The following is a 24,605-nucleotide window of genomic DNA, read 5'->3' as shown; positions in this document are numbered from 1 at the left end:
AATGTGAAGAAGGTCGTGAGAAATGCTTAAATATACAATTTGATGTTTTTGATAAACCCTCTTCAGAGGAAGCTATACAATTCAATGCTAAGGGCTCTGAAAGTTGTTGCTTTGAGTTCCAAGTTACAGAATCCCCTCCCCAGTTCATAAAACCAATTTTGGACTCAAATGCATCAGTCGGAACGCAAGCTAAATTCAATTGTATAGTACTCGGCTCTCCAGTACCAGATGTTTGTTGGTATAAGGATGATTATTTACTTCAAGGAGAAAAGTATATACTTGAAGAGGATATAAATGGCTGTCATCAGTTAACAATAAATAACGTTGATGCTAGTGATGAAGGCCAGTATAAATGTATGGCTACCAATAGAGAAGGAACTGCAGAAGCAATTGCTTCACTTATAATAACATAGAAACATATAGTCTAAAATAAATTATTTTTCCAAGCTGATAATTTTGCACTCTACAAAACTTGATGACACCTTGTGTCAATTAAATGATCACTGCCATATTGCAACATGTATTCTTTACTGTAGGTGTTGATGAAGAACTGTGGTTAGTTACAATTTTTGTGTTTTCAGTGTAAATATTCATAACATGTTAGGAACGTGTAATGTTATGGTATAATCTATGTTTAAGCTATAATTTTGTGTATGGCTAGATTTGATTTTGTCTTTGTCAATGTACTGAGTTTATTTTTGCTGTATAACTTTCTATGATATTGTTTAAATTGGAATCTATGTTTTTCATGTGCAGTCATGAAATTAAAATAGAAGTAATAGAAACTTTTCATTGTTCTGTGTATTATTTTACAGTAAGGCAGGCAGCAATGCAACCAATGGATATATACATATATCTTGTTTACATTGCGGGCTACATTTCGGACAGGAAAATTGAGCCGAATTGAAATACGGTTTATATTGCCTAGTTACTTATTGTTTGTATTTCATGATTAAAATATATATGAAACTATAGAACCATTTAATCATATTACATGTTGGTAACAGTATACATTTGTATAAGTAAAAATATCACAAAATGTATTTTGTTCCACAAAACATAACATAGCATTGTAATTGCATGATCTGGTGCATTCATACTGTACACATGCAATGTACTAGTATGTGTACTCAACCAGTTGTTGACATTGAAGTACCAAAGATCAACAGGCTGACCCAACATCATCTTCAATACAAAATGAGGCTAGTCTTACAGATAAAACTATTAGTCCATAATTGTGCCATCACATTAGGGTTAATGTAGTTTCTTTGAAGATTTTATTGTGAAATAATCTATTGTAAATATGGCAAGCAGTTTTATGATTATAATAATAATAATAATAATATGATGATGATGATGATGATGTACCTTTTGAGTAATTGTATCCCATCCATTGTCATATTTTCTAGAAAATACAAACTTATAGAAAATATGAACCTGAGTAAATGTTTGCGTTTTCGAATTATGCAGCTGTTCACAACTTGCATTGTACAATTTTATTAATTTAATACAATTATAAGAAAAGTATGTGTACCATTTCGTGTGTTTTTGTATTTTTTTAAGTATATAGAACTTTTTTACATTTTATATTCCACACTTTAAGTCTACATATAAAATTAGGTCACTTGGTAAATAATTTGCTTTACTTATCTTGTCCCATTTTTTGATTACATTATGTATTTTTTGGCTGTTCAGACAGATGGATAAATTCAGAATTCTGCTGGAGTCTGGTTGACAGAGAGCAGTGCATTGTGGGAGCTTAGATAACCATTTCACACTTTGAACTATGTTTTTTGCTAAATCAGATGTCTGAAAGCGGAATGGAGCCAAACTACTGCCGGGATAAAACAAAAACCAGCAGAATTGTGAATGAGTATTGAAAGCAGTAATGTATATGAATGGCGAAAGCAACATGAAATAACTTTAATGCAAAAAAGAGTAAAGCAAATTATTTATTGAGTTACTGAACTTTTTGTTTATATTTAGACTGCAATTTTGTTAAAAAGTTACATTTTTCTTTAAACTAAAACTCAAAGAAATTTGCTACATGCCTTTCTAAATTCTCATAGTTGTAGCTCAGCACCTGACTACATACTGACACAGATAAGAACACAGGCTGAGAAAGTGGCAGACTGTAACTATCAGAAATGCATGTGGCAAATCTCAGCAAGATTATGGTTTAAAGAGGTTGTCTACCTTAGACAACTCCTGTTCATATACCCTGTTAGGGCATATGAAAAAAATAATGGGGGGACCCCTACTTAACCAGAGTGGTTGAGCCACTGCAAAAACAACTTTTGGTCTGCAGGATCAATCAATACTGTATAATGATAAGCTGTTATTAATATGGAAAGAGACCCTCAAATGCTCATGAAAAATGGGTACTTAGGCCATTTCCACTGCCAATAACAGTGAACATGGGTTGTCCAAACTGGAAAACACCTTTATGTTTGAATAATTGTAAAATAGCACTTTTGTTGATTTCATACCTCTTAATATTTGGAAAGTGTAATTCTTGTTTTGGCTTTAAATGTCTCCTTGTAATTTGATGTAGTTCTATAGTTCTTATGGCTTCCTATTTTTAAAACTGTCTCATACGAACTATGGAAACTCATAAAGTTTCTGACATGTCATTGAAATGTCAGAGAATAGAATCCTTGAGGTCTGTGAGCTGAAAGCCCTATTAATGTCCTTCAAGCAGGGTCTGCAGAACCCAGTAATACTTGAATAATAGTAATATAAATAGATTTCTGTAATTCGGAATCAATGGTTTTTCCAACCCTACACGGTGCTAGAGTTGCCAAGTTACAGAAATGTCTAATTAGTTCTAAATAGGTTCTGGCGCTGCCTCTTCTCTGTGGATTTTACCAACATCCATGTTATCTACTGATGTGTGTGAATGAGATAACATTTTCTAAAGTTCATAACCATTTTATTAAAAAATGTTTTATATCCAGTAGGCAAAAAATAATAATGTTTTGTTTATCAATTGTTGAATATAAGTCACTCTTGCTTATTCAATTTTGTACTGCATATAAATTTTATGCGTTGACTCTAAACTACTTAGAGACATAAGCAACTTTGAAATGGGAGTTTAATATAGCCAGATCTACACATTTAGATAAAATTATTGAATGTCGGATACACAGTAATATAATATTAACTTCTTTTTTTTGTGCAGACGTGACTAGTTCTTTTGTAATATCTACAGAGGAGGAACCAACAGAAACCTACAAAAGCCACCTGCGTTTAAAACCTAATGCTAGAAATCTTGAATCTATGCCTGAATCTTCATTATATTCAAGTAAACTAGAGATTAAAAAAGAAGCTAGCTTTCCAGTCTTCATACAGCAGCTGTCATCAGTGGAGGCTAAAATAGGAGATGTAGTCAAATTATCAGTTATTGTTAATGGGTTCCCCAAGCCAAAAATTCAGTGGCTGCAGAACGGAAATATGTTAAATTCTTGTGAGGCTTACAAATTTGTATATAATGAGGAAGAATACAGTTGCATTATTCCTTATGTTAGTATAGATAATGAGGGAGAATATACATGTATTGCCAGTAATGACCATGGCGACACTATGTGTAGCTCGTATCTCACAGTTCATAGCAAGGAGATTAGAAAAGAAGTAGATGCAAAACTGGAGCTGCATGAGTCATCATGCTTAGTGCCGTCTTTCGTAAAACCCATAGAGAGCATTAGGTGTGCCAAAAATAATAAAGCTACATTTAACTATAAAGTAATTGGAAATCCAACACCTACAGTCCAGTGGTTTAATAGTAATGGACAGATAATGCCTGGAAAACACCATACAATTAGCCATAGCGAAGATGGAACTGGTTTTTTAACAGTACACAAATGTCAACAGGATGACAGTGGCTCTTACATTTGTAAAGTATCTAACAGCTATGGAGATGTATCTTGCACAGCTGATCTTATAGTAGACAAAAGTTTAGGAACAATTATAAAAAAGCCACAGATAGAAGCAACAAAGTCTTACAAGAACTCTTCTGTTCAGGGTGCCACAGAAACACGATTATATGCTGTTAATCCATCTGGTGATGCATGGACTGCCCTACAGAAACGTGATTCAATGCAGTATACAATTGGCATAGAAGGAAAATACTCTGCAGAAAGTGAAGAGTTTGACAAAGTTCAGGAATTAGTAGCTGTAGAACAACAAGCAGTATATCTTGAATCTAGGGAAAAGGAATTCATCCCTTTAACTGCTTCTGTAGTTTCAGAAAATGTAATTGAGCAGCATGATAAAGAGATTGTAAGTCCTGGTATCAAAGATTTAGCTCACTCTCAAATCCAGCCTCTGCTAGTTTCTGTTACTGAAAAAATAACATCTATAGATAAGGAATCTGAATTAAAAGATAAGCACGCCAAAACAGAAAATTTTAATGTAAAAAGTGAGGAGAAAACAGAGTATATTGCAGTTACTGCTGAAGCAAAACATATAATGTCCTGCGATATGACAGGTGTACTCTCAGCTAGAGAATCAGAAATGACAATAACCACGGAGGAAATAAAGCAGATTGTCCACATTCACAATGTGGAGCTTAATGAGGAGCAAGTGCTGACGCAAGAAAGTCCACATCTTAAGGGGATAGACATGTCACATCTGCCTACCATATCGTTAGATCCTATGTTATTATCAGTAACAGATTACCAACACACCATGATGAAGGAACAAGAACTTGCTTATAAACAAAGTGAAGAAGCTGAAGCTATTCTTAAGAACGAAACATTTATATTGAACAGTTCAATTTCAGAAGAAAGAAAACAGATTCCATATGAGCACACATCCGCAATCTCAGGGAGAGAAGATGGAAGCGTTGCTGAATTTCAAGCAGAACAGAAACAACTTATTAATGTACAAGCTGTAGATTCTCAGGCACAACTGAGTAGTGAAGAACCCTTCTGTTTTGATATTCCATCTGAAGACCAAGCAGAACTCGCCAAAAGCCCAGTACCTCTACTCTCTTCACTGTCTGATGAAAGACTTATAATTTTATGTTCAGATGCATGTCATGTGGAATCTGTTAGTGAGGAAATAAAATTAAATTTTTCCAAAGAACAATCACCACTTTTACATCTCCAAACTATACAGTCAGAATTAATGTTGCCTAAAGAAGAACAACTTGTCTTTAAAGGTCCCGGGCCACATACTGCATTAAACAAAGTGGCGAAAAACTACAATTGTTCTTTGACTATTGAAGATAAAGGTATTCTTTCAGAAGAGTCCATACAAACTCTGCAAACGAGTCCTGAAAGTATAAATCCTACTAGTGTTTTGGAACATGAACAACTCAAATTGGCTAATATTGTGGAAGACTTTATTATACTTCCAAAAGAAGACCTACTTCTATCACAAAAAGAGCAAAGAGCTAGCCTTCAGAAGGAAGACTACCAACCTGTTATGATACTATCTACTACAGATGAATGTAGGACCATTGATGAGGGTCATGACAATACTGTACCAGATACTGATACATATACATGTGAAATTTTAAATGAGCTTACATTTCCCTTAGAAACTCATTGTGTTGAGAATCATGGTATTACAACAGAAAGTGTAAAACTTTTAGATGAAGCTCAGCAGGATTATGCTTCAAGAATCCAGGAAGGACAGTCAATACGATTACCTTTAGTTCTTGAGGAAAAATACTCCATAGAAGAGGAAAATTTGAAAATGGTGGAGAAATCAAACAAAGAAAATGTGAATGTGGAAATTCAAGTAAATGAACCTATGGGTGCACCTGAAATATTTGATCTTGAAACTTTTACTAAAGAAGAGCTTCTTATCTCTGAAAATCCAAAAAGTTTTAGTCTTGAAATTAAAAGTCACGTCAGAAATTCCTTATATTCTATATTACAAACGAAACCACATATCTTTTCTGCAGAGTTTCTGACATATATGGAAGATATACAAATTAGAAATATTGAAATAGTTAAAGAATCCAATCACACCTTATGCACATGCTTGATCATAGCAAGGAATTTTGCCTCCGAAGAAATTACTTTATCACTTCCTAATATTTATCCTCAAATGGCTAACCTTAGGTCTGAATTTAAGGCTGCATTATGGGCTATAATATGTGAAGAAAAGGAGAGTTTGGAGTGTGAAAAACAAGAAAACCTTAGTATTGCTACAGATAACATAGAAATTAGACAACTCAATATATTGACTGAGGCAGGTGAATTTGAATATATATCTCCTAGAGAGACCTCCAGTATAATTTTGGTTAACACTGAGATAAAGGATGTGGGTGCCGCTTATTACACAGATGAGGTTATGTTTTCCACAGAAGCATTTCAGGGACAAGTGAGTATAGTAAAGAAATTAGAAAAACCTGGGGAAATATATGAGGAAGATACTCCACTGATTAAGCAAAGTTTTACAGATATGTCTGCTGATGAAGGTTGCTCTGTTACTCTACAAACAACTATATCTAATGCTAAGTCCGTAAACTGGTACTTCATGGGTAAATTGTTATCTTCAGGCATAGAGTTCATTTGTTCAGAAAATAATGATATCTATACATTAGTAATCAGCAAAGTACACATGGATTTACACCAAGGAGAGTACACCTGTGAGGCTTTGAATGACGCTGGCAAATCGACAACATCAGCAAATCTCACAGTAGTTAAAAGAGGTTGGATTATGGGGATAATAATTTTAATAACACTTGTCTTCTAACTTTAAATATATATATTTAATAGTTCAGGAAGGCAACACGATTCACGATTTGTGACAAAGTTGCCTATACCTATGCTATATTATTCCTGAAAAATTAACCACTTATTATTTCATACCTGTGGCTTGTATATAGCCATTCTGTATTAATTATAATTAATGACCGACCCCAAAATTAACACTTTTTTACAAGTGTTTAATGATTTATTAATTTATCTAATTTAAGGCTGAGTTATTTCCCTGTCAAATTAAATACTCTTTATCAGGTTTAAAAATCTAAATTTATAGAAGATAAATCGGAAATAAGTAGACAATGTTTTGATTTTATGTTTTACTTATTGGAAAAAATAATTTGGGAAATATTGACTTTTAAAAGAGATCAGCCTTATTAAATTAACTTTACCCTAATCATTTTCCTAACAAAACGTTACACATCCCAAGCAATTTTCCTATCATTATATTATCAAAAGCTGTTAGTAAAAAAAGTAAAATGTTATGCCTTTGGAAGGGATTAATTTTGTGGTAGCAATGAACACATTGGGCAATATGCAGAAACACAATTCTAAAAAAAAAAGTGTCAATGTTCCCTATAAAAAAAATCAAATCACTTATTTTATTCTTAACTTTTTCGACATGTTTTGTTGGAATTGTTTTTATATATGTGGTTTTACATTTTGTTAAAAGGGACATCTAGTTTAGACAGCCACTATGGGTCACCAAGACCAACTTTTCATGGGGGCAGGGGGGGGGGGTTGTCTCTCCTATGGGAGTACCTAAAACCCCCTGTTATCACATAGAAAGCTTATAACTTTTTTCCTGACATGGCTCTAAATAATAGTCAGCGGCCTGTTAGCTTAGCTTTCCCTAATTGGAGTTGTAGACAACCCTTTAATGAAAACTTTTTATTACGAAAGCTAGATAATGTGTTCATAATGTTCTATACAGAAACAAACAGCCTTTGATAACTCTAAGTCAAGGTAATTTACTTGATAACACACTATTGTAGAGTAAATTTAATCCTAATTATTTTTGCACTTCATCCCCATATCCACAAACCAGTGTATTGCATAGTTCACAATTGTGTCACTTTTGTCAATTTTATTATGTTCTCATCTCGTTGTTCAAACCATGATTATGAAATGAAGACTTAAATGCATGCTGTAAGGACACTTGGTATTTACTTGGTAATCACTTTCTGGTACAATAATCTAATGACATTTTTATTTTCAGCTATTTTTCCATTTGACATAATAAACCACAATCTTGTGCATGTTCACATGATTTTGCAGTAGAGTTATTTAGTCATGTTATATGTTGAACACTGCTAACCATTTCCTTTCATCCTCACAGCCACTATCCTTTCACTTTTCCTGAATTTTTCACTTTCCAATAATTTTATTTTATAATTGTATTTATTCTTATATAACGACTTACATTGTCTACTATTTCCATTTTCCACAGCTCCTGTTCTGAAGAAGAGGATCGAAACCGTAGAAGTTGCAGTTGGACACTCTGGATTCTTCACCTGTGAGACAGAGCCTGCACCCAACGTCAAATTCCAGTGGTTCAAGTCTGGACGGGAAATATACGAGAGTGACAAATACTCTGTGAAGACTTCTAACTACATTTCTACTCTGGAAGTTCTAAGACCTCAAGTCGTTGACTGTGGTGAATACAGCTGCAAAGCTTCAAACCAATTTGGTAGTGTAAGCTCCACCGCAACTTTGACTGTAACTGGTAAGTAAATGACAACAACAGCACATCATTCACAAATTACTTTTCTTTTTTCCTTTTTTCTTTTTATTTCTGGGTATCTTGACAAGTGGGGCAAGTGTACTGTAACAATATTATTACACCAGAGTCTTATCACAAGATCCCTAAGCAATAGTGAAATTATAAGGTTCGACAAACTTTGGGAACACACATTTTGCTCCATTAATTATGGGGTTTCAAATAAATATTCATTCTTCTTTGGGGTTATTGCAGTCAATACTGCTTTGTTGCATATTTTAGTTACTTGGAAGCTTTAACTTCAAAGTGAGTGGTACAATAAATCTTTGAGGAAAAGCCAATTAACCAAATTACCGAAAATGTTTTAAATATTAGTAACTATTGGGGAAAGGGGATGGGTTTTTGGGTTATAGGGATAATCCTTAATTTGTACTTTTTTCCCTTGCATTTTTTTTAACTAAATAAACTTATATAGCAAAGCAGTAACTATTAATAGGGAATTCATGTAAATCCATTCTTTAGCCTTTTGGTTGATCACTCTTATCTGTCAACAATTTCTAAATCTTCAAAACAGATAAGTAATTTTGTTCTTAGCCTTCTTTCATTACAAATACTGAACACTTTGTTCTTTTTTTGCAGAGGCATTTCCTCCTTCTTTTATAACCAGACCAGAGTCTATTACTTCGTTTGTGAGTAAGAAAGCTAAATTCCAGGCTACAGTGTCAGGTACACCAGTCATTGATGCAATATGGCAGAAAGATGGTTTGCCCATCTCTCCTTCAGAGAACTATCAGATCTTAGCTGTAAACAACAAACATGTTCTAGAGTTCTTAAGTCTTACCACTGATGATAAAGGTACATACTCTTGCAAAGCTTCAAACAAGTTTGGAACAGATACCTGTCAAGCTGAATTAATAGTCATTGACAAGCCGCATTTCATCAAAGAGCTTGAACCTTTACGTTCTGCTGTGAATAAAACCATTCGCCTTGAGTGCCATGTAGACGAAGACAGAAAAGTTACAGCATCCTGGACGAAAGATAGTCACAAGCTTCTTCCTGGGAAGGATTATAAAATCTATTTTGAAGACAAAGTAGCTTCTCTTGAAATACCTGTGGCTAAGATAAAGGACTCTGGAAATTATGTGTGCACTGCCACCAATGATGCAGGGAGTAACTCAACTTCTTCCGTGGTGACTATAAGAGGTAAGAGAAATGCAGCACACCTTACAGAAAAACATGACACATATCTCAGAATAAGTGGTCAGGTGAATATTTTGTTTAGGTATTTATGTCTAGGGCATTTAATTAGACATTTAGAAGAGTAGGTATTTTAGTTGCTAAATTGTTATGTTTCCTTGTTCCCGTCTTCTGTCTGCACCAAAACTTTTCTTTGTTAATGTCAGTGTGAAAGTATGTGCTTTTCGACAATACCCAAGAAGTGTGAATGGCTTGTGGTTAAACAAAGATAATGCTCACATGGCTAAATGTGACAAGCTCCAACTCTTTTATCTAGGTCTCTTTATAGTTGCGACAAAAATCTTCTTATTTCAGCATCTTCTCTTTCTGAAACTCTTTTTATAGAACCGCCATCTTTTGTGAAAAAGGTGGAACCATCTTACTTGCTAAGGCAGGGTGAATCTGCACATTTACAGTGCAAAGTCAAAGGGTCGCCTGAAATCCATGTGGCTTGGTTCAAGAATAATACAGCTATCATCCAAAATGATATGTTTGCAATGTCTTTTGACAACGCCAATGCTGTGCTAGATATTACCAACATGAAAGCAGAGGACAGCGGAAGTTATACTTGTGAAGCAGTTAACGATGCTGGAAGCGAAAGTTGCACTTCTGAAATTATTGTTAAAGGTTTGTTTCTTCTTACTGCTAGGTTGCTAGTATACATAAACAATTACTTTTATCATTTGTAATTATTTTCTAATAATGTAATACTCTTCTAGAACCCCCTTCTTTCGTCAAAAAGCTTGAACCAGCAGAGATAGTAAAAGGATCAAATACTGCTCTTCAGTGTGAAGTATCTGGTACTGGACCTTTCGAAATTAGCTGGTACAAAGATAAGAAGCAAATACGAAGTAGTAAAAAATACAGGTTGACATACCAAAAGTCTCTTGCTTGTCTGGAGATCTCCTCATTCAATAGTGCAGATGTTGGTGATTATGAGTGTATGGTAGCCAATGAAGTTGGCAAATGCATTTGCAGTGCAACATACAAACTTAAAGGTAAGTATTGTTCTTAAAATAGCTTTCTTCTCTCTTCTAACATCAATACCACTCTTTAATGGCAAAACAAACCATAAAATATACATAACCTGCAAGGAACAAAAAAGCAAACGCTTCTTTTTATAAATGTTTAGTAAAACCATAAGACATATGTGGAAATTATGTGAGAATTTAACAAAATGTTTAATTTTGTCTATACATAATGGAGGGAATTTATTTAGACTGGCGTTTCATATGCCTGTCTTAAATTAAAGTACAGTACGCCTTTACCTTGACTTTTAGTGCATTAAATACACAGTGGCAAGAACCTTTATCTTAACTTTTTCAATGACTTTTCCATGGCTTTTGTTGTGCGATATCACGCTGCAGCAAGTTATCAGAGTCAAGATAAAGATGGCTGCATCCATACCTCGGAATAAAATGCGCAAGCCTCTTAATAAATTTGGCAATTGTCGGAAAGTCCTAAAGACAGAAACCGCAATTTATGTCTGCTATGAGCAGGCGTAGATTTGCACTACAATTTGGATAAATCATAAATATGTCGGGAACTTGCTGGCCTCACCCGCTCTCAGTTAACCCCATAGCCTAGACTTTAAAAAGTGTCGGAAAGAAAGAAAAGTTGCAGATCAAAGCGCAAATATGGTGTGCGTCAACATTTGGCATTTTTGCACCAGAAAAGTGGCGTAGTGCAGATAATAAATTCTCCTTTATGTTTTTAGGGACATTACATGCCAAGTTTTACAAATGTACCATTACCATATATTAAAATACACATATAATTTTAGAGAGCTGACTGCGTATATTTTTACAGGTGGAGATTACTTTAGTTTACACTACCCTAGAGGTACCTGTAACATTAACCCATAGTATCACACATACGTCTTTTAACTCTATTGGAAAGGTAACCTTTCTAATGGTAATATAAATATAGGAATAGAGTCTACTCTATATGTACATCATAATAATAAGACTGACCTTAGTTTATGTGCATACAAGTGAATAATAAAGATTCACAAAATACCACTCTTCTTTAAATCAGAACCACCATCATTTGTGAAGAAGATTGAAAATGTCACTGCTATAGTTGGCAACAACATTTCCTTACAAGCTGTTGTGAAAGGGTCTGAGGTCATCACAGTTACCTGGATGAAAGGAAGAGACGTTGTTCGAGAAGATGACAAAGTGAAAATGACATTTGACAATAGTATTGCAACTCTGCATATCGGCAATGTGCAAATTAACAGTATTGGAAAATACACTTGTGTTGCTGAAAATGATGCAGGCAGCCAAACTTGTTTTGGAGAGTTGATGGTTAAAGGTCAGTTAGTCATTATCTTCCTGTATTATATCTGTAGATGAACCATGCTTCAAAGTTCTTACTAATAAACTTAATCTAACTTTATTTTAGAACCTGCAAAAATAGTAGAGAAAGCTGAACTTATCCAAGTAACTGCAGGAGACCCAGCCACTTTGGAGTGTTCGGTGTTAGGCACACCAGAACTTAAAGTAAAATGGCTGAAACATGGTAAAGAAATTGCTTCTGGTAAAAAGTATAGGATCAGCTTTAAAAATAATATTGCTTCTCTGAAGTTCTACTCTGCTGAGATTCAGGATAGTGGTGAATATTTATTCGAGGTGTCCAATGATGTGGGCAGTAGCAGCTGCAAGACCACCTTCACAGTATTAGGTTAGTATAAATTATAATTATTAAAAGACCAGTAGTTCAGTACTTCAGTAATTCAAGTGATTTTAAAATGAACATATTTATTTCTGTTGCAAACAGATCGAACCATTGCCCCGTCTTTTACCAAATCTCTACGAGATGTTGACATTGTAGTAAATGTGTTTTGCCGATTGGAATGCAAGGTCTCTGGTTCTTTGCCAATGAAAATTGCATGGTTTAAAAATGGTGAAGAACTTTCTTCTGATAAGCATAAGATATCGTTTGTGGAAGGTACTGCCTCTTTGGAGATAAGTCAACTAGAAATGAATGATGCTGGAATTTATACTTGTAGAGCAACAAATTCTGCAGGAACCAAAGACACGAAAGGAACACTCTCTGTGAAAGGTTTGCTTGTTAGCTTGTTTTCTTCTTCTTTTTCTTCATCTATCTTTCAGTGTCATAATTCTTATGTAGGGTTTGGTTAAAAAAGTTCTTCTCTTCATACACTTAGAACCACCATGCTTTATAACAAAACCAGAGCAACAAGATGCCCTTCCAGGATCTACTGTTTGTCTGAAGACCACTTTTAAAGGAACACCACCCTTAACTATTAAATGGTTTAAGGGTGTGGAAGAAATGAAAACTGGAGGTTCCTGCTACATTGCTAAGGAAAACTCTACCAGCTCTTTGGAACTCTATGCAGTTAAAAGTTCTGAATCAGGAAATTATGTCTGCAAAGTCAGCAATAAGGCTGGCGCTGTGGAATGCAGTGCAAACGTGTTTGTTAAAGGTTTGCAATCTCTTTACTTACTCTTTAAAACAATTATTTTTCTTTACATTGTGCGGCGCAGGTTTTTTATCTTAATAATTGTTATTTAAATCTGGCAGAACCGGCAACTTTTATTCAGAAGCTAGAGCCATCTCAACTTTTCAAAAAGGATGATTCTGTACAGCTGGAGTGTAAAGTAGCTGGAACCTCTCCAATTACAATGACATGGTTTAAAAATGATAAGGAGATTAAGGAGAGTGATGCTTGCAGTATGACCTTCTCGAACTCCATTGCAATTCTTAAAATCTTTTGTATAAATCTTCAAGATATCGGTGAATATGTGTGTCAAGCTAAAAATGAAGCTGGTACAGATATATGCAGCTGTGCAGTCATAGTTAAAGGTGTGTTATTATTAATTCTTTACTCTTATACCTTATAAAACCTTCTTATTTCTATCTTTAATAACATCATATTAATCAAACGGACATGTTTTGTTCTTATAACAGAACCCCCATCATATGTAAAAGAGTTCCAAAATACAGAAGTACTGAGAGATTCAGACATAACTTTGGAAGGGGAAATTGTAGGTTCGGCACCATTTGAAGTCTCATGGTTCAAAGACAACAAACCAATTCGAAGTGGTAGAAAGTACAAGACCTTTTTCCAGGACACTTTGCTAAGTCTCAACATTCTAAGATTTGACTCCACAGATGTTGGAGAATACCAATGCAGGGTGTTTAATGATGTAGGAAGCTGTATATGTAGTTCCCTTGTGAACTTGAAAGGTTAGTAAACTTCAAAATCAAAAAGATTTTTTTTTTTTTAAAAAGGCAGTTCAGTTTTAAGTGTACTTTTTACAGTTATGCTTCTTTTCTTCAGAACCTCCAACATTTACAAGGAAAATTGAAAACCTTAGCTCCCTTATTGGAGGAATGGTTGCCTTTCAGTGCTCTGTTAAAGGCTCCCAGCCCATCACCATTTTGTGGTGGAAAGACAATGACGAAGTCATGGAAGATGAAAACATAAAGGCAATATTTAAAAATAATGTAGCCACCCTACACATAACCTCTATCAAAAGCAATCTTGGTGGCAAGTATACATGTGAGGCTAAAAACGATGCAGGTGTTCAGAGGTGTTCTGCCACATTAGCAGTAAAAGGTTGGTCTCCTTAGTTTTGTACACTAATAAGCTTAGATTAGTTTACATAAGATTTTTAATAAATGGATAAAAAAAAATCAACATTTTATTCTTCCCCCTCATAACAGAACCTGCTACGATCATTGACAAGTCTGTCTCTGTAGACGTCACTGAAGGTGATCCGGCAACCTTGCAGTGCAAATTTTCAGGAACAAAGGAAATTACAAGCAAATGGTTCAAAGATGGAAAAGAGTTAAAATTTGGCCCGAAATATAAGATCAGTTTTTCTGAAAATGTTTCAGTCCTAAAAATTAATTCAGCAGACAAGAATGATAGTGGAGAATATACATTTGAGGTCCAAAATGATGTTGGCAAAAGTGCTTGCACTGCATCTGTCAATGTTTTAGGTTGGTATCTTTTTTTTTTTTTTAGCAAGATTTTTTTTGGTACTAATTTTTGTAAGCCTTTGTAGTTTTATAACTTTCAGTTAACTCAGTGTTTGCTTTCTGTGTTAATTAGATCTGATAATACCACCATCATTTACAAAGAAACTAAAGAAAATGGACAGCATCAAAGGATCTTTTGTCAATCTTGAATGTATAGTTTCTGGCTCCCATCCTATAACTGTTAAATGGTTAAAGGATGATAAGGAGATTCAACCTAGTGGAAAACACAAATATTCTTTCCATGACAACATAGCTTTTATGGAAATAAATGAACTGGAAGGTTCAGACAGTGGAAACTATACATGTGCTGCCACCAACAAAGCAGGAAAAAGCCAATGCAGTGGATATTTAACCGTTAAAGGTTTGCATTTTTATCATTTTAAGAGAAAAAAAAAACAGAGCTCATTTCTAGGTTTATTAAGTTTACCTTTTTTTATTTTGTTTGCCTATTTTAGAACCTCCATATTTTCTTGAAAAACCTCTATCTCAAGACATTCTTCCAGGCTCTAGAGTTCAGTTTAAAGCTGTTATGAGTGGCACAACTCCCATGGTGATAAAATGGTTTAAGGAAAGCAAAGAACTTCTTTCAGGAGCAAATCGTTCAGTTTGGAAGGATGAGTCCTCCAGCATCCTTGAGCTGTTGTCAGCCAAGGTTGCCGATTCTGGAAGCTACACAGTTCAAGTTAGCAATGATGTTGGCATTGCAACTTGCAAAGCAACTCTCTTTGTTAAAGGTTTGCTCTCTTTACTTTTATATGCCTCTATCGTGATCTTTAAATTGTAGACATAGATGTATTTTGAACATCTGAAATTTTTGTCTGTGTATAGAGCCCCCACGGTTTGTTAAGAAGCCAGGTCCATTTTCTATGTTAAGAAAAGGAGAGTCTACAACATTTCAATGTCAGATAGCTGGAACACCTGAAATCAAGGTCATCTGGTACTTGGACGGAAATGAGATTACAACAAATGGCAAATATGGAATTTCATTTGTAGATGGAATATCAACACTTGATATTGTGAATTCTACTGTTGAGGACTCTGGAATATATGTTTGTGAGGCTACCAATGAGGCAGGTAGTGAGAGCTGCAGTATTGATGTTAAAGTGAAAGGTTAGTTGTTTTTTTACCCATTTGACAAACTTAATATTTTTTTAAAATTGATATGAAATTAAATACCTTATACTTTATTTTCTAATTGTAGAAGCCCCTACTTTTAAAACTGTATTTGAACCAATTGAAGTTGTGAAAGGTTCTGATTTGAAGCTCTTCTGCGAAGTAATGGGCACACCACCTTATGATGTAACTTTTTCAAAAAGCAAAAAGGAGATTCGTAGTGGCAAAAAGTACTCGCTTGTTCAGAAAGAATCCGTATTTGAACTACACATTTTCAAGTGTGATTTTTCAGATGCTGGCGAATACCAATGTAATATATCAAATGACGCTGGAGGCTGCTATTGCAGTGCTTCTGTCCATTTAAAAGGTTAGTTGTAGTAAAGTGGAGACATTTTTGTTTTCATCATTCCGTTACAAAAAGACAAAGTGAATTTAATTTTGACACCTTTGTCTTATTTAGAACCACCAACCTTTGTCCAGAAGATAGAAAATGCTACAACAATTCTTGGAAGCTCTGCAGTATTCCAGTGTTCAATTGCAGGTTCTGATCCTATAACAGTATCTTGGATAAAAGGAGATAAAATTATAGAGCAAGATGACAACACCAATATTACCTTTGAGAACAATATTGCTACTCTCTATGTAAAAACTGTTGATGCTAGCCATACTGGAAGATATGCTTGCCAGGCTACCAATGAATCAGGAATAGAGAAATGCTTTGCTTTGTTAATAGCTCAAGGTCAGTCGTAGGTTTTAGAATCACTTTAAATAAGGCCAGAATGTTCGATCTCATTTTCAAATTAATATGAATTTAATTTTTGTCACAGAACCAGCTCAGATAATTGAGAGACCAAAATCAGTCAATGTAACTGAGAGAGACCCAGTAACTTTGGATTGCACTGTTGCTGGAACACCAGAGCTTCAAGTAAAGTGGTATAAAAATGGCAGACAACTTATGCCGAGCAGATTTTACACCTTAAGTTTTGAAGATAATGTATCAAGCTTGAGAATTCAGTGTGTGAGCAAAGAAGATAGTGGAGAATATACGTTTAAAGTTGAAAACGATTTTGGCAGCAGTGGCTGCACAGCTTTCTTGACCGTTCTAGGTTTGTATTGTTGCCGCTTTCTGATATACCATAATTCCTTCCAAGATATGAACCAAGAGCATCAGGAATAACTAGGTCTAATTTTCTTTGTCATACAGATCAAGCTATTCCACCATCTTTTACCAAAAAGTTAACACAAATGGATAAGGTTCTTGGATCTTCAGTTGTAATGGAATGCAAAGTTTCTGGTTCACTACCTATAAGTGCGCAGTGGTTTAAAGATGGAAGTGAAATCTTGCACAGTGCAAAACACAGGCTTGTCTGCCATGAAAATACTGTGTCTTTGACAGTTGTGGATCTAGATGTATCTGACAATGGCAATTACAAGTGCAAAGTAGTGAATGTGGCAGGAGGCGCTGAGTGTAGCGCCATCTTAACTGTCAAAGGTTTGGGATTATTTCTTCATTTTCTTCTTCAACATTCTGTCAATCTTTTAATGGCATAATAATCTTTCTACAAATGTTAGTAAATATAAAATGTAGCAATAATTCTACTTTCAAAATGTTTATTAAAACACTCTTTCTTCAACGTCGTAGAACCTCCAACCTTCATCGTAAAGCCGGAAAGCCAAAAAGCAATACCAGACTCTTTGGTGGATTTTAAAGTTGAAGTGAAAGGAACACCACCATTTTCCATTAAATGGTTCAAAGAAGAGGTTGAACTCTTTTCAGGAGCAAAATGTTTTCTTGGAATGGAGGGTTCAGTGGGTTTCTTAAATCTATTCACAGTGGATGGTTCCAGCAGTGGACGCTATACTTGCCAGGTTACCAATGATGTTGGTAGTGACACTTGTAGCACAATGTTGCTTGTAACAGGTGTGAAGAATTTACTATAATTCTGTCTCCTTTGTGTTTGTCTTGTTTCATGTTGTAGAGATTTACACTCTTGAGTATCTTACTTTAACCTGTATTATACAAATACAAGTATTCCTTCTTTGTAGACAAAAGTATAGTTAAGGCCTTTATGCTTTTCTTGAGATTCTTCTTAATATTTCAAGCCTCATCCTCCCACGTCTTCTAATACTCTTTTTCTCAAGATGAGAATGCAATCATAGCCATTGTTTTATTATTAATTTACGCATCTTTTTCCCTTTGGAATTATAGAACCACCAAAGTTTATCAAGAAGTTAGAATCAACCAAAGTGATCAAACAGGGCGATTCTGTCCGGTGTGAGTGCAAGATCAGTGGATCTCCAGAAATCAAAATCACTTGGTATAAAAATGACAGTGAAATTAAGGCAAACGAGAAGTACAGTATGTCTTTTATTGATTATATACCGGTTCTTGAACTTAACAACCTCAGCGTCGAAGACAGTGGAGACTACACCTGTGAAGCAAATAATGATGCTGGCAGTGCTAGTTCCAGTATCAAGATTGTAGTCAAAGGTTAGAAGTATTTATAAATGCATGCTTTCAAGTTACCTTAGAAGGCATGTTGTTAATATAAACTGGGAGACTGCTTTATGCTGTATTTATGGACAGCTGCATACTACAACTCCTGTCATTTGCATCTTATTAACTCTATAAACCTTAAATGCCAAGAGGTAGTCACAAGTGAAAACTCCCAAATTATAATGTTTTTGCACTTTGACCAAAATGGTAGCTAGATTGCTCATTGATCTGCATGGGCACTTTAGTATTATGCAAAGGTATAGACAATATATAAAAGATTTAACTTGGTTTTGCAAAAACTGCTCATTTTAATTTCAATCATTCGATAGTAAAAGTATTTGCTAATGGTCACGAAACTATGTTTTAGAAACCATTTTCAAGATGTCTTTTCTTGGCCAAAGCATGAAGACGTAATTTAAATTAAGGCAAAAACACTTAATGACTTGATCCTATCTAAAACGATTACATAATCTCACAATTATTATTTCACTATATATTGTATTCTATACTAGTTATTTTTCCAGTTATTGTGGGATTTGTTAGGTACAATTAAACACATTAAATCAGGATGGGGAGGGAGATAAAAAAGATTCTTAAATTTAGGAGTCACTTTTGAGACATGGGCTTAGTCAATCAGATTGATACCTTTACCAAGTGCTTCTTGATGGAACCTCTTTATGCTGTTTCTGTTGGTTTTAGAAAACATGTCGCTCATACCACAAAATCTAAACTACATAGGGAATTGACTTTCTTCTTCATAGTCAGTTGCCCTATTGAATAAAAACAAATATAGTCAACTAGTTTTTAACATACTGTAAAGTGGACTAATCATGTGAAAAAAACTCCTAGACAGCAGGCAGCACGACACACTGCGTACATACATAAAAACAATTTTGTTTTAAAAAGTAATTAAAAAAACCCTGGGTAATGCGGACGCTTATTTGAGCCAAGTATGTAAATCATAAAAAGCCAGTCAGTATATTCATATTAAGCACTTAGTTCTCTATCCTGCCAGAGTGATTGACATTCTCCTCTTGCACAGTTGGTGGTTCGTGAAATCATGTGCATCAGATCATGTTTAAGATGTTTCATGATCTTTGCTGATAATAATTCTGATAATGGAGATCAATGACTGTGAAAAAGCAGAGAAAATAAATGCTTAATATTCATATGCTAGATTTACTTTGTAATTCATGCAGGATTCACAAGAGCTAATTTGCATATTAGGCACAAAATATTACGTCATATATTTCTCAGGCAAAATTAACTAATTAAAAATATATATTTTTTGTGAGTTTTTCAATTAAAAACAAGCATTGATTAAGATATGCCATCAATGTCTGATCATCAAGGGTCCGACAACTGTGACCACCAATTGCTATAATAAGTGGCTGTTGTGCTAGGAAAGCGCAATGCCATTGCGTCGTAAACTATTCTGGTCATCACCTTTATATCGCCTGCATTTCCAAAAGAGCTTTTGTAGTGGTAAAAGGGACAAGAAATAATTAATAAAACTTGCAGAATATGCCAATGCTTCTTATGTGCCACTGGCAATGCTGCTTTTTGGACTAGCTGCATTAATGTATTCTGCAATTACATCAGATCTTTTGCATGCACTCTGATTTTATTATACATTTCTTTCCATCTATTTTCTATCAGTGCCTTAAGTATATAACTATATAACCTAGCAAACTTCTTTTTTTACTCTTAACACCGTTTCCTTACAATGTAATAACTTTCATTAATTATCTTATAGAGCCTCCTGTGTTTAGCAAGAAACCTAGTCCAGCAGAAATCCTCAAAGGAGTGGATGTTAGTCTTGAATGCGAACTCTTGGGAACACCTCCCTTCGAAGTGACTTGGTTTAAAGATCGCAGGCAAATCAGGAGTAGTAAAAAGTATAAAGTAACTTCTAAAAACCACCTAGCAGCTGTTCACATTCTTAATGTGGAGGCTTCAGACATTGGAGAATTCCACTGTAAGGCAGGCAACGATGTTGGAAGCGACACTTGCATTTGTAGTATAAAACTTAAAGGTAAATGTTATATTATAGGTGATAAAAATATTACACACCTATCAACTAGCATTCTTAATACATTTTTGCATTATTTTTATCCAGAGCCACCTAGGTTCGTGAAGAAAGTTGAGAGCGTTACTGTTATGTCTGGCGAACCTCTTGAATTACAAGGATTAATCGAAGGCTCGCAACCAATCTCAGTTGTTTGGTTGAAGGACAAAGAAGAGGTTATCAGGGAGAGTGAAAACATTAAGATTTCTCACTTTGAGAATCTAGCAACCTTACAGATCAGGAAGGCTGCACCAGCTAACGCTGGAAAATATATATGCCAAATTAAAAATGATGCTGGAACAAGGGAGTGCTTAGCCAACGTGTCTGTTATAGGTAATAAATACTGGAAAATAGTATAAAGAAATAATTTTTTCCCACTAGATAGTATAGTTGTAAAGTCTCTCTATATAATTTGTTTTTATTTCAGAACCGGCATCAATAGTAGAAAAGCCTGAACCTGTAAGAGTTACTGCAGGAGATGTTTGCACTATTGAGTGCATAGTGGCAGGTACACCAGAACTTTCAGCTAGCTGGTTCAAGGATGGAAAAGAACTGATCAGCAATGAAAAATATAAGATCAGTCTCTCTAATAAGATAGCTTCCATTAAAATCATGTCCGCTGACAGAAGTGACAGTGGAGAATATACCTTTGAAGTGAAAAATAATGTCGGCAAAAGCACCTGCACTGCAACAGTTGATGTTCTTGGTTAGTTTTCTTTTACTCTTTTGCAAGGTTATACAATTAAAAAGCTGGAAAGGTTTCTTTATAAACACTTCTTTTTTCTTTTTACCTTTTGATTGAATAGATCGAGTTATACCTCCTTCTTTCACCAAAAAGCTGAAGGAAACAACTGGTGCATTAGACTCTTCTGTTCTTATGAAATGCAAGATAACGGGATCACCACCAATGTCTATCACTTGGCTTCATAATGGAAGCAAAATCTTCAGTGGGGACAAATATGAGCCTGAGGTTACAGATAGTCTTTGTGTTTTAAAAATACATAACTTGGAGTCCCCAGATGCTGGTAGCTATACCTGTATAGCAGCCAACGTTGCTGGGACTGACGAATGTAGTTCTACTATGGTTGTGCAAGGTAAGCAGTTTCTTACATAATGTAGCATTTTTTTTATTTTTTACTTTCATACATTTAGTGTTTTGATGACTCCAAAGTGCTGTAAATGCAATATGGTAGCTTATTTTCTAAAATAAAAAAAATTCATCTTCTTCAGAACCTCCTTCCATTGTGACAAAACCTGAACCACTGGATGCACTACCGGGCATGAATGTCTCTTTTACCAGCATTATAAGGGGAACACCCCCATTTAAGGTTCACTGGTTTAAGGGAAGCAGTGAGCTAATTTCTGGAACTACATGTGTTATCAAATTAAAAGATTCAGCTGCTATCTTGGAATTGTATGAGGTTGAAACAGCCCACAGTGGGGACTACACTTGTGTTGTTTCTAATGATGCAGGAAAAGACTCATGTACTACCCGACTGTTTGTGAAAGGTAACTTATATCAGAACTCTTTGCGCTTAATTAATTTGAGTGTTTTCCAGTTATTAGCTAACAATTTCTTATCTTCTTAAATTAGAACCTGCTTCATTTGTAAAGAAAATAAAAGACTACAGTGTAGAAACTGGAAAACCCTTTATTTTGGAGAGCACATATACTGGCACACCTCCCATTTACGTAACATGGGAAAGGAATGGCGTGGAAGTAGCACAGTCTGAACGATACAATTTAACTACAACAGAAAACTCTTGTATACTAGAAATCTTAAGTAGCTCTAATGAGGATAACGGAGAGTACACTTGCCGTGTTGAAAATGAAGCTGGGCAGGATGCCTGTCAAGCTGTGGTGACAATTTTAGGTGTGTTGCTTTATTTTCAACATGCATTTAATTCTTTCTTTTCTTAAACATAGAAACATCGGGTTTAAATTACTGTAATATTCTTTTGATAGAGCCCCCTTACTTTATCACCAACATTGAAGACACTGAAGCATCCGTTGGTGATTCAACATCTTTACAATGTCAAGTTGGAGGGACTCCAGAAATTGTGGTATCATGGTACAAAGGAGATACAAAACTCCGGTCTACTCCAGGATGTAAAGTTTACTTTTCCAACAACATTGCTACATTAGCTTTCAGCAAGTTGGATAAAAATGATAGTGCAGAATATATCTGCAAAGCTGAAAATTCTGTAGGATCAGTCTCTTCTAAAGCAGTGCTTATGGTTCAAGGTGATTTTCTTATTTATTACAAGCATTCTCTTTCTCTCTTTACTTCTTTGATTCTTGTGAGTAGAAAAGGGGAAATGAATGTTTATGAACTTATTATTTTTCAGACCGTCAACTTCCACCTTCATTTGCCAGAAAAATGAAGGATCTGGAGGCAACACTTGGACAACCAGTGAAATTTGATTGTCGTATCAATGGTTCTGAACCCATTGAGGTTTCTTGGTATAAAGATGGAGTACCTTTAACTGGCAATCATAATGTGCAAATGTCATTTACAAATAACGTAGCTACTCTTCGTATTCTTGAAGCAGATAAGGATCATGCTGGTGTGTATTCTTGCACTGCTACAAACACGGTCGGCACGGCTTCATCTACCGCTAAACTTACAATCTCAGGTTTGTGTGTTTGTAATAATTAAAAATAGGTCAGGCGACATTATCCAACTCAATGGATGAGTACAAGTTCTTCTTAGATGGTAATATAATAAATGTTTTGCTGTCCATTTTGACTTGTAGAACCCAAGAAGCCACCATTCTTTGATAAAAAAGCAGCACCTTTAGGTGCTGTACTTGGAGAAAGTGCAGATTTTGAGTGCCATATTTCTGGAACACAGCCAATTAAGGTGATATGGACCAAAGATAACAAAGAAATCAAAACAGGTGGAAATTATAAGATATCTTACATTGGTAACACAGCCCACCTGAGAATACTAAAAGTGAGCAAAGGCGATTCCGGTCTGTACGCTTGCCTAGCAGCCAATGATGTTGGAAAAGAATCTTGTTCAGCTGAACTAAGTGTGAAAGGTATTTTGTTGTTAACCTAAATGTAGTAACAAAAAAAAATTCTTCCTTTTTCTTTTTCTTTAAAACTTAAAAAACTGTGACAAGAAGACTCTTCTTTTTTGTGTGCGTTATTTGTATGTGTTTGTTTCCAGTTTTAGAGTATACATGTTTTACTTTTAAGCAGATCTGATTAAAAATGGTAAGAACTTTTGTTCATTCATCATAGAACAATTTACATAGCTAGAGAGCTACAGGGTATCATTAGTTGGTCAGTAGGAAAGGACAACATTTTAAAGCACAATAGTTCATACTCCGTAACATTCCTGTCACATATTTTAGCACACATTTATACAGCTAGTCAAATTTACACAATCTAATTTATATGCTTGCACAGATAGTTACTTTCTTCTTTTAATTTCTTAGAACCTCCAAAATTTGTAAAGAAGCTAGAACCTTCTCGAATTGTGAAACTTGGTGGGTCGGCTCAGTTTGAATGCAAAATTAGCGGATCTCCAGAGATTAGAGTTGTTTGGTACAAAAATGACACCGAACTTCATCCAAGCGAAAAGCACAACTTATCCTTTGTCGACAATTTAGCAGTACTTGAAATTACTGATTTCAGCGATGAAGACAGCGGAGATTATACCTGTGAAGCTCATAACGACGCTGGCAGTGCAAGCTGCAGTACAGCAATCGCAGTGAAAGGTGCAATTTTAATCAATAGCCTCTATGGGATGTTTTATATAGTGATCTTTATAACCTTTATTAAACATAATGTAACTTTTTACATATATATCTAGAAAATTTAATAGGCGAATATGGGCTCCAAGTACGGTACAGTGCAGGAATAGTTCCTTTATTTTATTATATAAGGAAGAAGGCAATGTACCATAGCATTTGACTACTTTTTTCATTTTTGTATCAATCAGCATAGTTTGAAGATATTATTTTTAAGTGTTTCTTTTCTTAGAAGTGGCATAATTGTCACATGCAGAGTATGATGCAAATCCATCATACGCTGTTATTAAAATGTAGCTTAGTAAAACCAATTTCAAATGCCCATAATGTGGCCTCATTTTGCTGATGGTATTACAGCTACAACACCCAAATTTACTAAGATGTCAGCACCATAGGCTGTCTGGGTGTTGAAGCAGTGATACAGACCTTAATATGTTGCTGTATTACGGCCATCTGAAATAGGCCTTAACTACATTACTAT

The 24,605-nt window shown here is 35.0% G+C and overlaps 1 protein-coding gene across 1 annotated transcript in view; it reads left to right on the top strand.

The window, feature by feature from the left end:
- The window catches only part of TTN (titin), a 241,485-nt gene that overhangs the window by 63,063 nt on the left and 153,817 nt on the right, over nucleotides 1-24,605 (top strand). Inside the window, exons 42-73 of the mRNA XM_075831506.1 lie at nucleotides 3,182-6,664; nucleotides 8,167-8,442; nucleotides 9,076-9,639; nucleotides 10,018-10,299; nucleotides 10,392-10,670; nucleotides 11,710-11,988; nucleotides 12,079-12,357; nucleotides 12,454-12,738; nucleotides 12,845-13,123; nucleotides 13,222-13,503; nucleotides 13,609-13,887; nucleotides 13,982-14,260; nucleotides 14,368-14,646; nucleotides 14,759-15,046; nucleotides 15,141-15,419; nucleotides 15,514-15,795; nucleotides 15,887-16,165; nucleotides 16,259-16,537; nucleotides 16,626-16,904; nucleotides 17,003-17,290; nucleotides 17,441-17,719; nucleotides 18,008-18,289; nucleotides 20,052-20,330; nucleotides 20,415-20,696; nucleotides 20,791-21,069; nucleotides 21,170-21,457; nucleotides 21,594-21,872; nucleotides 21,958-22,236; nucleotides 22,329-22,607; nucleotides 22,712-22,999; nucleotides 23,120-23,407; nucleotides 23,810-24,091. Of these exons, the coding sequence (XP_075687621.1) occupies nucleotides 3,182-6,664; nucleotides 8,167-8,442; nucleotides 9,076-9,639; nucleotides 10,018-10,299; nucleotides 10,392-10,670; nucleotides 11,710-11,988; nucleotides 12,079-12,357; nucleotides 12,454-12,738; nucleotides 12,845-13,123; nucleotides 13,222-13,503; nucleotides 13,609-13,887; nucleotides 13,982-14,260; nucleotides 14,368-14,646; nucleotides 14,759-15,046; nucleotides 15,141-15,419; nucleotides 15,514-15,795; nucleotides 15,887-16,165; nucleotides 16,259-16,537; nucleotides 16,626-16,904; nucleotides 17,003-17,290; nucleotides 17,441-17,719; nucleotides 18,008-18,289; nucleotides 20,052-20,330; nucleotides 20,415-20,696; nucleotides 20,791-21,069; nucleotides 21,170-21,457; nucleotides 21,594-21,872; nucleotides 21,958-22,236; nucleotides 22,329-22,607; nucleotides 22,712-22,999; nucleotides 23,120-23,407; nucleotides 23,810-24,091 (12,483 nt within the window). The remainder of the gene's footprint in view (nucleotides 1-3,181; nucleotides 6,665-8,166; nucleotides 8,443-9,075; nucleotides 9,640-10,017; nucleotides 10,300-10,391; nucleotides 10,671-11,709; nucleotides 11,989-12,078; nucleotides 12,358-12,453; nucleotides 12,739-12,844; nucleotides 13,124-13,221; nucleotides 13,504-13,608; nucleotides 13,888-13,981; nucleotides 14,261-14,367; nucleotides 14,647-14,758; nucleotides 15,047-15,140; nucleotides 15,420-15,513; nucleotides 15,796-15,886; nucleotides 16,166-16,258; nucleotides 16,538-16,625; nucleotides 16,905-17,002; nucleotides 17,291-17,440; nucleotides 17,720-18,007; nucleotides 18,290-20,051; nucleotides 20,331-20,414; nucleotides 20,697-20,790; nucleotides 21,070-21,169; nucleotides 21,458-21,593; nucleotides 21,873-21,957; nucleotides 22,237-22,328; nucleotides 22,608-22,711; nucleotides 23,000-23,119; nucleotides 23,408-23,809; nucleotides 24,092-24,605) is intronic.

This window comes from Rhinoderma darwinii, chromosome 6 (assembly GCF_050947455.1).
Source record: "Rhinoderma darwinii isolate aRhiDar2 chromosome 6, aRhiDar2.hap1, whole genome shotgun sequence".
In the NCBI taxonomy this organism is placed as follows: domain Eukaryota; kingdom Metazoa; phylum Chordata; class Amphibia; order Anura; family Rhinodermatidae; genus Rhinoderma; species Rhinoderma darwinii.
This window is presented reverse-complemented; position numbering and strand designations above follow the sequence as displayed.